This window comes from Thamnophis elegans, chromosome 5, assembly GCF_009769535.1.
Source record: "Thamnophis elegans isolate rThaEle1 chromosome 5, rThaEle1.pri, whole genome shotgun sequence".
In the NCBI taxonomy this organism is placed as follows: domain Eukaryota; kingdom Metazoa; phylum Chordata; class Lepidosauria; order Squamata; family Colubridae; genus Thamnophis; species Thamnophis elegans.
The window spans coordinates 47022595-47035724 of NC_045545.1; the positions used below are offsets into that span (position 1 = coordinate 47022595).

The 13130-nt window shown below is 37.8% G+C and overlaps 2 protein-coding genes across 9 annotated transcripts in view; one reads left to right on the top strand and one right to left on the bottom strand.

Annotated features, from left to right (window-relative positions):
• The window catches only part of LOC116509713 (LHFPL tetraspan subfamily member 5 protein), an 89075-nt gene extending 81303 nt beyond the window's left edge, over nt 1-7772 (top strand). For 7 of the 8 annotated variants that reach the window (XM_032218984.1, XM_032218983.1, XM_032218985.1 and 4 more), the window contains 2 exons: nt 5237-5473; nt 7546-7772. Coding sequence is in view for 1 of the 8 variants with exons in the window: in XM_032218991.1 (XP_032074882.1) it covers nt 5237-5520 (284 nt within the window). In the remaining 7 variants the exon portion in view is untranslated. Of the gene's footprint in view, nt 1-5236; nt 6069-7545 lie in introns of those variants that run through there. The other variant, XM_032218991.1, reaches the window with a different exon arrangement.
• Nucleotides 7773-10133: 2361 nt separating this feature from the next.
• LOC116509084 (SRSF protein kinase 1-like) overlaps nt 10134-13130 on the bottom strand; it is a 31640-nt gene continuing 28643 nt past the window's right edge. Inside the window, 1 exon segment of the mRNA XM_032218018.1 lies at nt 10134-12673. Within this exon segment, the coding sequence (XP_032073909.1) occupies nt 12489-12673 (185 nt within the window). The 3' untranslated portion in view covers nt 10134-12488.

Sequence of the window (13130 nt, forward strand, 5' to 3'; positions counted from 1 at the left end):
ATTTGGATTGAAGTTCCATTGGCATCACTCCTAGTAATGAAAAAGAAAAAGAGATTTGTGGTACTGCAAAGTAAATATTAGTTCCTTGATGATGGAATTCCTTTCAGTTTGTGAATATAAATCTGCTATTTGGATTCAAGTTCCATTGGCAGCTTTTTCCTGCTGTCGCTGAAACCAAAATATTCATTTCTTTAGTTCCCTTGTCAGCCAGCAATGTGTTTATTTTAGTGAGATGATCTGTTCTTGAAGTATATTGCAGTCTGTTAAGTGATATGCAATGACACCTAATTGTATTATCTATTTGAAGGACAAGCAATTGATGCACTTTTTCTGATTCTTTGTTTTTTTTTAAAAATGAAGTTATGTTTTAATGTTTTTTTTTTCTCTTAATCTGCTTTCTTTGCGGCTCCCATAACCATTGTCTCTGGTGAAGGGGCAGATGTAATCATGAAGTGACTATATAGAAGTGGTATTAATTTAAAACATCACTAGAACAAACCATGAATGAGCAAGGAGAACACTGGAGGAATCTTGCTGAATATGATCAAGGCTCCATCTTCAGTGCTTTTGACAGGCAGATTTAGTGCTTGGCATTGCCTAGAGAGGAGATGTGTGTTTTAAGAAAACTGCTTCTTTCTGATGAAAAGGAGATGCTTTATGCAAGACATTAGCAGCTAGAAATTTCTGAGGCCAAAGGGAAAATGAGCTTCTGTTTGTATTTCCTTTTATGTATGAGAGAAGCCAGAAAATCATAAAGATAGTTGCAGCCTAAGAAAAACAGGGTAAAATTGTGATTCATAAGAGAATACTGGCAGTACAATAGTCACTACCAGCTGAAACCTTTCAGATATGTTAAACTACACTTCCTATAATTCTGTGCTGGTGTGGCCATGGGAAGGTTATGATGAAAGTAAAGTATATTGCTGCAATATTTACTAGCAAAAGGGTACAGGTTTTACTAATTCAAAATAAATAGTGGGTTGGGGTCAAACATAGCCATAATTATAATAGATTCACCAAAAATATTTCGACTTAAGATCCAGTTTTAATTGGGATACTTTACATATAACATGATGGATAGTATTCCCATATTTGTCAGCAATGTTATAGAAAGAAAAATCATATTTAAGGAAACCTGAGCCTAACAAGCATTGCAAGTCAGAACACACACAGCACACATACAAGATCCTAGAGGCAAAATTAAATAATGCTGTTTGGGAAATAGTATGTAGACAGAAACTCAACATGAAATATATCCTACCTTCTATTTGTTCATTTATGGGTTTTTGCTATTAGTGACAAAGGTTTTTTTTAAAAAAATTTGCTTCTTCTACCTCATTCTGAGAGAAATAAATGAGCTGCTTTATTTAATGTTATGCAAAACACTAGCATTCTTTGCTTGATGAAATGCACTTTAGCTTTCCATCTTCTAAAAATTACCACAAATTCAAATTAGGGCCAGAATTAGGTAATGACTTTCCATTCCGCCTGGAATATTCTGCTTAAATATGCTTAAGCTAATTAAGGCCTGCCCGTAATGGGGATGCCCAAAGATGAGCATAATTCTCTGCAGGTTTTCCATAGTGAGAGAGACCTGCCATGTGGCCATGTGATCTTAAAGCAAGAAGATGCTGAAAGCCAGTAACGTTATTGGAAACCTTTTTCAAATATTCATGCCGGGGAACAAAGCCTGGTTACATGATCTGCAGAGGCTTCTTCAGCAAATAGAAATGCATTGTGTGAAAGAGAGGTTAAAGTAAGTCTGGCAGCACAGCAACAGGTTTAGCAGTAGTAGCATTTTGAATAAGCTGCAAGGACAGGCGTGGCATTAAAGAAAGCTGTAATTCTTCCTGGCCTTAAACATAAATAACTTAAGAGGCTTGAAAAGGCTTCTGATTAACCCACATTGGCTAAAGAGCACAATGCTGGAGAACTGTAAAGATCCATGATGGTGAACCTATGGCATGCGTGCTAGAGGTGGCATGCAAGGTCCCCTCTGTGGGCATGCGAGCCATCGCCCTAATTCAGCTCCACTGTGCATGCACATGTACCTCCCACCAGCCATCTGGTCTCTGAATCTCTGTCGTGCATGAGCATGGGGGGAGGGGCACATGTGGGGGTTTCTGCTGCGCATGTGGGGGGCATGGGGCATGCATGCTTTGGGCACTTGGTCTGGAAAATGTTAGCTGTCACTGTCCTAAGTAACAGGGGAGTATAAAAGCTTTTCTTAAAATAATAAATCAGTAAATTGCCACAGCAACTTCGCGATATGTTTCTATCCAAGTAACACACTCACATTCATCTGAATATTTACCTTCCTCACAATAATAACAATAATAATGTGTTATACTGACCTTAGAATCTGGCTCCTTGGAAATCTCAACATACTTCTATATAAATTCCTGGATGTTTAAATTTACATCTTAAAGTACTGTACAGGCAGTCTCACTTAATGACCACAACTGAAACAGGCAACTCTTATCACTAAACAATCTACTTGTTATGCAAGCCATCATGTGACCGCAACTTGCAATTTTAACTGTCCACTTCTGCATTGACTCTGCCTGCCAGAAGCTGGCTGTGAAGTGTGCAAATGGCAATCGGATAACCCAGAATGCTGCTACAGTTGTAAGTATGAGGACCCTTCCTAAAGTTACTTTTTTCTGCACAATTGTAACTTCAAATAGTTGCCAAACAAGGCAGTTGTTAAGTGAGGACTGTCTTGTCATAGATGAAAACCCAGGATGCAAAGAAAGGGAATGAGTAGATATTTAGAAATCTTTTCTTCTTGAATGTAGGACAGACTCTTCTTTCAATGCCATAGCAAATAACTAGCCTTTTAGTAAAGGAAAGGCTCGACTAGCGCTTCTCTGGACAACAATTGATCTTGTTCTGATGTAGGCTTCCCAAGATCATGACGCAAACTCCTGGTCTGACAAAAAACTCTTTTATTAATTTACTGTGAATTTTGCTCATTCACATCCAGCGAAGTCTTTTCAGGGAGGATTTACAGTCACAGACCTTATCTGGCTTGGAAAGCTGCCAGGCTAATATCTGCAAAACTTGGCAAGGAGTCTTAGAGTCACAAGACTAATTGTCTACTGAAACTCCCCTTTCACTCCTTTAAGGTTCCCACATGGCAAGTAAACACCGTGCAGCAGTTTCCCACTGCCGCACAGTGGCATTTGCCGGACACGGACTGCAGTCTCTGCACTCTGCAGAACGGCCACGGAATCACAAACGAAACCCCCTCCAGCTAAACAGGACTGTTGACAACATTTTTTAAAAAAGTTTGGGCGGAATTGGTACAATTTATTATGTGGCTGCATGTGGGTGGCACCTCCTGATTCTCTGGACTTTGGACCTTTCAACAAAGCCTTTCCCCACCCTGCATGGGGGACTTGCTTTTGTGGAAGCTGCCATCCCAAATGGAGCTGGGTCTGGTTGTCTCCTCCCCGCCTTTCCTTCCCTTTTTATGCCCTGTCTCGGACGTGCGGGCGTGCATGCTGTGGACTCGCCTGCTTAGACACCGAGGTTGCTGCATGCTTAGCTGTGGCCGTATCTCCTCCCTCCCTTTTCCCCACTCCCTGATAAAAAAATACTACATTCATTTTGAAAAATAAATGCAATACTTGATTAATTTCATATCTTTATTTAAAATAGTTTTGGCATGGCATATTATTTTATCGACTCAGTTGGAAATGATGTGGATGTTGTATCTGATTCTGAGGTATATATATTCTTAAGTAACATAACATAGCATTTTATTACATTTATATTGCATTTATATATTATATTTATTACATTTATATTCCACATTATATATTTGTATTGTTATTTTTGTGTTTGTCAATTTTGATTGATATTATATTGATATATCAATACTGATTTTAGTCATACTAAATAACAATTAGTGCTATTATTTATCAGCATTAAATATTTACAGTTTTTAATATTGAGTTAGTCATATTTTAGAATAATAGGATTATCTTTTAATAGGATAATTGGCAAAATCTAATTCAAATGTGATGGGTTGCATTCCAAAGGAATGTGAGTGGACAGATTGCTTGCAAAATGCCAGGACCCAGGCTGCCATGTCTCTCTCTAGCCAGTCTAACAATGTAAAAGCTGAGCAGAGAGCCTTTTTTCCCCAGTGTGAGTGGAAAAGCAAAGTGTTTGAACGGCACATTTTCATGCCTGACATTCATCAGGCTGAAACCTCACTCGCAATCGGTGCTTGACGCTTGGAATGTTGCGCAAATGTCCAGCAGACGTGACAGCAGTTCAAACTGTTGCTCTCTTAGGTGCTCAGGCATGAAACTGCGCCACTCAAACACTATACTTTTCCGTTCACACTGAAAAAAACTTAAGAGGGAACATTGCATCAGAGCCTTCCTCAGACTCCAAGACTGGCCCATGTTCCTCCCCAACTTTCTCACTATCTGAATCTGCTACCAGCTCCACTGGCTGCTGGAGGGCCACACAATAGATCTCTTGCAGGAATAGCATGTAATCATAAACTAAATGGTAAGAAAAGCAATTTTCAATGTCCTGTGCTTGTCCACTCTTTTCCAAGGACAGAAATTTTGTGCTCTTTTTTCTACTTTTCATGTTTAACTCTAATAGTATGAGTGTTTTGTACAAGTTATAGATCTCTTACTATACTCATCTAAGAACAGCTTATAAAGTATTAATCATAGATATTTTATTTCCAAAAAGCAATCATGTATTGTGATTGTCTATGCCCTGGATACAGGGCTGACCTGTGGTTATTCAATCAGGGAAGAAAAGGCATGATGCTAACAATAGTTTCTAGGACTGCAACTTTAGTTCCCAAATTAAGCTGTATTTGCACTAATTCAAGCTTTCACCAAGCTTTAAACTGCAATTTTTGGCAAAGACAGCAAGATGAGCAACGATATCAGGCTTTCTGATCAGTTTCAAAAGGGAGAGAATAGAAAACAGGGGACATATCCAGAAGCCACCTCCATTTCTCAAAAGTGGTACAAGGTGGTGAGTGTACTTTATATTGCACTGTCTTGCCATCATTTGCACTTGAAACTCTCTTTGAATCTGTCCCAATTTTTTATTTGTTTATTGATTAGATTTATTGCCCAGCCTGCATAATCAGGAGCCTGAGCAGAACACTTCATATGAAAAACCCAAGAGAAGAGATACCACGTTGAGGTTGCAACTGTGTCTTTCAATATCGTCACTGAATACCTTCCATTTCCAGGTGCCGGCTTGTCTATTGGTTGCCTGCTCTACCCTGATGGCTGGGACTCCCCTGAGGTGAAACGCATGTGTGGAGAGAAGACTGACAAATACACCCTGGGAGTCTGCACTGTGCGCTGGGCGTACATCCTTTGCATCATCGGCATTCTTGATGCCCTCATCCTTTCTTTTTTAGCATTTGTGCTTGGCAATCGGCAAGACAATCTTCTACCCTCTGATTTCCAAGTGGAAAACAAAGGTAAGTCAATTACCCCGCCCTCCTCGAAGAACCTACTCTTTCCATAGTCCAGGGATCGGCAACCTGCAGCTCTGGAGCTGCATGTGGCTCTTTCATCCCTCTGTTGCTGCTCCGTTGCTCAAAATATTTGACATAACTGCCAATGTGCAACACCCGCCACCATGCAATTTATTGAGCTTTTCGATCCCCAATAGGTTTCATGGCTCCCGGTCTTTTCTTTTCTGTGGGAAATAGATCCAAATGGATCTTTGAGTGTTTCAGGTTGCTGACCCCCGCCATAGTCAAAATAGCAATGACAATGGAATGGTAGATGATGAGATTTGGACATTTACTTCCATAAAATTTTTAAGGACAAAAAGTGCAAAAGCTTGTCTTGTGAGCAGATTATTAATATTACAACTCATGCAACATTAGAATTGTCAGAAACACTTTTTTCTTAATTTAAATTGTTCTCATGGTATCCTATTTTTCTTCCATGCAAGCTACAAGGTGTCTACTGTCAAAAAATATGGCTATATGCGGTCCTGTAAATATCCATAATGTGCCCCTGTATTATCTGCCTGGCAATGGCTGATGGTATAATTGACTCTGCTGGTGCAGGGATTAAGAAAAAAAAATAGAATATTCTAATTCACCGCAAGTGAAGGATTGGGCAGGTGAGGAGCACAGCAGACTCATGAATGCATTATAAATCATTGGAGAAAAACATGCAACGCTTCTGCAAACTTTTGTTTGGAAGCCCTTCACCTTCCAAATAAAGTTTAAAATTAAAAAATTCACAAGTACGCTTCTGTTATTTGTAGCTACTGTATAAACTGTCTTCTAAATTATTCTCTTTCCCTAGCTGTTAAAAATAATTGTAATAGCATCATAGGCATGAGACTGTAACTTTGTGTCTCATCACTGTTTTAAGTTTTAGACATCTTGTGATATGCAACATCCACTGTTTTGATAAAAATGAAATTATTCCACTGGCCTTCAGTGCAATTCAGCGGGTTTGGGATTCTAGAATGAAAAAGGATACAATTTGGACATTATTTCTGCATTTTATATAGAGGGTTAGAATTTATGTTTTCCCAAATGTCAGGCCAATCTTTCCCATTTGGAGAAGTTTCAAGCAACAAAATGGGTGATTAAAACTTCTGCCTTTTCACCTGTTCTCCAAATGTGCATTCAACATGTCTGTTCAACCAATGTGTCTCTTCTGATTGTCAACAAGAACAAAAAAGACTGCAGTGGATTTTTTTTCTCTTTCAGTAACAGAAAACATGGGGAAAACTGTTTCACAGTGCCCTCTGTTGAAGAAGGAAAAGGTTATTGGGGATATTATCATCAAAACTTCAAAACAATATAACAAAACAAACTAAAAATAGTCTCTACATTTTTCACAGAGCAGCCTTCCGGATGCTGTAAAAACTTGGTAGAGCGCTCAAGCTGGGAGCTGTTACTCACTCTTTCTTTAGTGACACATATAAACTTGACCTGGTTGTCACTAACTGTCACTGCCATGCTAATTCAGTTGAAGTGAGTTACTCCAAAGCAGAGCCCTTCTCGTCCCTGGGTTTATAATCATAGTCAAGCATGATCAACAAATTCAATACTCTTCATCAAGCGCTAATGGCAAATTCTGTCCTAAATGTAGCATGTGACATAGCAGCTTCTATTTAGACCAGTGGTTAAATTCAATTTTTTTTACTACCGATTTTGTGGGCGTGGCTTGGTGGATGTGGCAGTGGAAGGATACTGCAAAATCTCCATTCCCACACCACTCTAGGGCCAGCCAGAGATGGTATTTGCCAGTTCTCTGAACTACTAAAAATTTCTGCTGATCCAGAACCTGTCAGAACCTGCTGATTTTCACCCCTGATTTAGACCAAATTTGGTTATTTTAAGATGTAGGGACTTCAACTCCCAGAATTCCTCACACAGCATGATAGAAGTTGAAAGTGGCCAAATTTGAAAAATACTTCACACCATGAAGGGGTGTTATTCCATTAGCTGCTTTTGGGGAAATGGGGAGGGGAAAGGCACATTGTGGATTATTATTATGGCGTGTTTCTTTTGTCCTGCAGAGGAAGCAAATAAATAAAGACTGAAGGAATCGCAAGTGTACCTACTTCTGTCCTTGAATACTGAGTACTCCAACTTGACCTTGGACTCAGAAAAACTGCTTGATACATAAGTGATAATGTGGATTCTGCTAGTTATCTAGACACATCAGTCTGTATTATAGAAGAATGATTCTGCAAAAAACTGTGCGCTCTTTTCTAGAAATAAATTTTGTTTAGTGTGACATTAATTGGTTTGGATCTCCACATCCTATTTGCAACCATGTTTTGTATGTTCTATACCTGCAGTGCCCAACAGATCTGGATAATTAATAATAGACCTCAAAACATTTTGCTGAATTAAATATTGCATCTATTCAGCTAGTTTAATATTACTTATAACAGGCATATATGGCTGCTCTGCAAACTCTTACTTCAGGAAAATGTAACCCTTTAGCTCTTGTGAGTTCTGTTCAAATGTCTATATATAGCAGATATGGTTATGCTTTCCTTAAACCAATGGGATACAATCCCCCGTTAATTTATTTGTCCAGCGAGTATGAATTGAAAAAAGTTAGGTTGTACGTAGGAGTTACAGCTTTGAACTTTTGGATCAAGATGTTATTCAGGATTACTCTGCATTTCAATCAAGAGGTGATAGTATATTTGTATATCCAATTTACATTTGCCACAAAGCAATTCTGAAAGAGATGGATCTTTCAAAGTTTTGAATATATTAGGTATACATCCTATGTGATATAGAAAGCACACACCCCCACTTCAGTGCATGCTGATCTATTCTTTTATAAAGGTCACTTTCAGGGATGATCCTATCCTTATGACACCATTCCACTGGATTTCTGTTACATCTTCCATGTTATCATTTGTAACACAAAGATTTAATTAAATGGCTCCAATACTCTGCTTTTGGCATAGAACAGGTGTTTTTAAGGATGCTTAATCAGTCCTGGACCTTAATATGCTATTTAGCTGCCTACATTTGGTTTTCAGAATTGGCTGACTAATGAAATATTAATTCCAATTTGGACTACTGTTTTTGGTACTGTCCAACAGTCCATCTGCATAGTACAGGTAATCCTCGACTTAACAACAGTTCATTTAGTGACAATTCAGTTACAACGGCACTGAAAAAAGCAACTTATGACCATTTTTCACACTTATGACTATTGCGGCATCCCCATGGTCATGTGATCAAAATTCAGATGCTTGGCAACTGATTCATATTTATGATGGGTGCAGTGTTCCAGGGTTGTGACCTCTGACAAGCAGTCAATGTCAAAGTAATTTAACAACTGTGGCAAGAAAGATTGTAAAATGAGTCAAAATGCACATAACTAATACTTCGCTTAGCAACAGAAATTTTGGGCTCAATTGCGGTCCTAAGTTGAAGACTACCTGTATGCAAAGTCCATACAGAAGCACTATACCTATCACTTCAATTTCCAATGCTTGATTCATCTACAACCCACAGCCAACTGCTCCCCTCAGTAGAACACAAGTTCATCATCCAAGGATTGAATTCCTCCTAGGAGTATATCTCTCTTTATCCTTGAAAAGTCCTTTCCCAGTAAACTCATTTCACCAACATCAAGGAATCTATTAACCTAGAAATGAGATGCTATATTTAAGATCTTATTTGTACCTTTCTAAGGATCTTCAGCTCAGCTATGTTGGTTTCAAAGGGAGACTTGTTGCAAGAATCAAAGGCTCACTGCATTAAACCTGAACTCAGTTTATGGCCAACTGACAGTCATACATATGACACTCTGATAAACCTATGCCACTAAGTCAGCTGACTTTCTATCATCATATTCATTAGTGATAGCGATTAGCAATTTTTAAAACAATAAAAGAAACTCCTAACATACTTCTTTATAGAGTTCAGAATCCTGGCTTTCTCACACAATTCACTTGATGATCTCTGAAAATGGAAGGATATTGTTTTCCTTCCTCCATTTGCCTTAATTTCAGTTTGCCCTTTCTGGACACAGGCTCTGCTGCTTCTTTTGTTCCTAAAATGTGTATGTGGAGAAGCCTAGCAAGAGCTCAAGCAAGTGCATTCATAACAGTTCATTCAAAAAAGAAGGGGAACAAATTAGCCTCCAGCAACAGTTTTCCTTAAATATAATTGATTAGTCACATTTAACTTCCCTGCTTTTTTTTTGTTCAATTCACTCTGGTCTAAGTACTGCTCTGATTATGAATTTGGCTAAAAATAAAGAGCAGAAAAAGTATGTTAAGTAATATTATAGGAACTGGAAATGAAATATTCTCCTTCCTCCTATCACCATAAGTTACAAAACTACCGTATATTTAGCACTCATAGGATTGCATCTATAGTGCTCATATTTAATTTTTTCACTGACTAGGTTCAAATACAATCCTTGACCACTTTGATCTTATTCAACAAGTCATATTATGCTTATGCTTGGCATGTGGAAACCATGTATATTTCACACAACATCTGAAGAGAGCTCTACAATAAATACTTTAGATAAACATAGACAGCATTTCCGAAGTATCTGTGAATTATTGGATAATCTGTTTATTGTGCGGTATTTACAAAGAAAAAAAAGACAATACACCCAATAGAAAGAATAAAAATGTATTTTCCTTCTAGTTTTAGGTCAAGAAAACAAGTACAAATTGGTTAGTGAGCACTTTATGGCAATTTGGAAGTTGAGTGAACCTGATGTGAACTACAAAGTACACAGACAATCCAGACAAACTACCACCTGTACTATCTCAGAACATCTCTTTTAGTGCAAAAGAGCTGTGAGCGGCCTCCTTCACTGGAGTATTACAACCAAGAGATGCCTCTTGTTCTAATCAGATAGTCAGGGTATGCAAATGAGGCTACATTGTCACCAGAAGTTCAATTCTTTTTGCCAGAATGTCTTCACAGTATTCAGAGAGGAAGTACTAACATACATTCTAAGTTCTATCCTAAATCTTTTTTACAGACAGGCACAGAAGTGCTTTTGGGAGGCAAGATACCCCAAATAATGTGAGTAAAATTAAAACTTTTGGAACATTTTTCTTTTTCCTTTTAAGATTATGCACAGAGAACTTTATTTAAGCTTTTCTAAATGGAAACAAACATTTTGCTAAAACCCCCATCTTGTTACATGACTAAATTAAAAAGGAGATATGGTGCTTTGTTAACACATGCTAAACAGATATTTTTTCAGCAAAGGGATGCATCTAAAAAGCATCTAGATCGGGATTTGCCACACAATGAAAAGAATGATCTTGCTATTGGCATATGAACTGAATTGTCTCAAACAGTGCCTGAAACATACCAGTTCTCTAGCACTTTCCAGCCTTGGAGAATTTTCTAATGTCAAAATTCTATTTGGTCCATTGTTAGGAAGGCAACTGAAGACCCAGCTACCCCAAACCTATCATTACATCTGAATACAGAAGACATATAAAAGAAAGTAACCAGGAATAGTCTAGGAGATGCTTATTGTAAAACTAACAGGTGTTTTATACTCTTCTAATTTTTTTAAAAAATTGGTAAGATTCACTCACAACCAGTTCTTCTTCTTAGAGTTTAAAAGTTACAATATATTCTGTTGAACAGTATATTTGTAATGATCTTGAAAACAGAATTGTCACTTCATCTCTACTGGAAAAAAATTAAGACTATTTGCCCTGAAGTTAATATATAAGTAAAAACAGCATTCTATTTAAAAAGGTACTTTCTAAAGTCTAGCATTCTAGACTAGTTAACACAGTTGATAATATTACATTCATTAACATTTGTTGGTTCTAGGTCTGGGCATATAGCAAGGCTGAAAAGATAGCACTAATACCACCTTTTCTTATTTTACAGTAAGGATATAATCTATCTTTCTGAGAACTGCTCTCTAATAAAAATACAATTTCACGCATGGCCAATATGACACCAATGGCATAAAGCAGACCTATGTAACAAGTGGACTGCCACAAACTTGGTATATTCCTACTTTTGAACTCCAGGTTGGGTTGCAGAAATGTTTTATCAAGCACTCTTGTGCCACATTATCAGGCTGGCAATGACATATTGCCCAAGGCTATGTATTGGACAGACCTGGCCTAGAATTTGGGTAGTCTGACTCCCCTCTGCAGGCAATAAATGCATAGATCCATACTGCAGAAAAGGTTACTTTTACCACATCCTTTCATTTTATTTCCCTTGTGAAACTTATTCAGGTTTATATGGCCCACCTTTGGAGAGCAAAGTTCATTGGACTCAGAACTACCCTGAGCACCAAAGATCAAAAATGGCATGTGTGTATATGTTTTATATATTTATATATATGTAAATAATTTCAAAAGAGTCAATGGCTAAAGAAAAGTATGTCCAAAAAAATAAGAAAAAAGTTATCCAAGCAGCAGAGCAGACACCTAAGGATTTAGTTGAGTCTAGTGCTCCTCATGGAGCTACCACCTTGGTGCCATCTGCTACTTTTCCTCCTACTGCCAGCAACTGAATGTGCACTAAGAAATGACTCCCAGAGTCAGTGAGCTAAGGAGGGATTCACAAGCTCTTCACATCCCCCTTGGGATGACTGCAATATACTTAAGGGAGCATATCCCCATGAAGATTTCCTTCAAGGTAAGGTATCTGTGTAAGGAAGAGACTATGCAATAATTTCACATTCCCATAAAAATTCTTTGGCAAACTCCAATCACTGAAAATCATATTGGATGTCCACTGGCTAATAATAGTCCCCACCAAGTCAAATACACAATCTCACATGAACAGTTAGATTTATCTAAAATCTAAAAAGCCTTCAAGGAGAAGTTTCACTCTGAAAATCAACAAGAAAAAAGTTGACCTGGAAGAAGGAAAAGGGACAGCTGAGACATCTAGGTGTATGTGTGTGTGTTTGTGTGTGTGTGTTTATATATTTTATGCCGTAACCCAATGAAAGGGCCACCATATCAGACTGGAGTGTTTAGGGGTTGAGCCAGGGATGCCTGAGACACTGTGCTGCTGTAGCTCTTTTTTCAGGATTCAGCTCCAGCATAGGTAATAAGAAGTCTGTGAATGCAGCTGCATCATCTTGGGACCATTCATATTTTTCCACCAATACTTCAAAGAGACCCCATGGCTTTAATTTAGTAATGTGCTTCAGATCACCTGTGAACAATAATAGAAAGGTTAATACAATATGTGCAGGAAGGCCAACTGAACAGTTCACAGAACTGAGTTAAAAGATGCATTAAAAAAAGAAACTTTTTTTCTGCTCCAAAATTTATAATTTGCATTATGCAGGCAGAGCAGCACTGCATAGCAGAATATGTATTAAGCAGTCTAGATTCCAAAGCATGGCTGAGAAATTTGGTATTCTAAATTTTCTTCCTTATCTTCAAAGAAACCAAATAAATATATTTATCACCCAAAATAAAAGCGGATTCTTTTCAATATAGAAAAACATGTGCAGAAATATATGAAACTAGACTTGCTGTTATACATGATGTCATTGCATTAGTGCTATTATATAGTTTTGGAACATTTAATTTTCAGGTTCATTTGGCATAATTGCCAGCATAAGTTAAGAACACTTCTCTCTTCATCTCGAAATTTATTATTTCAA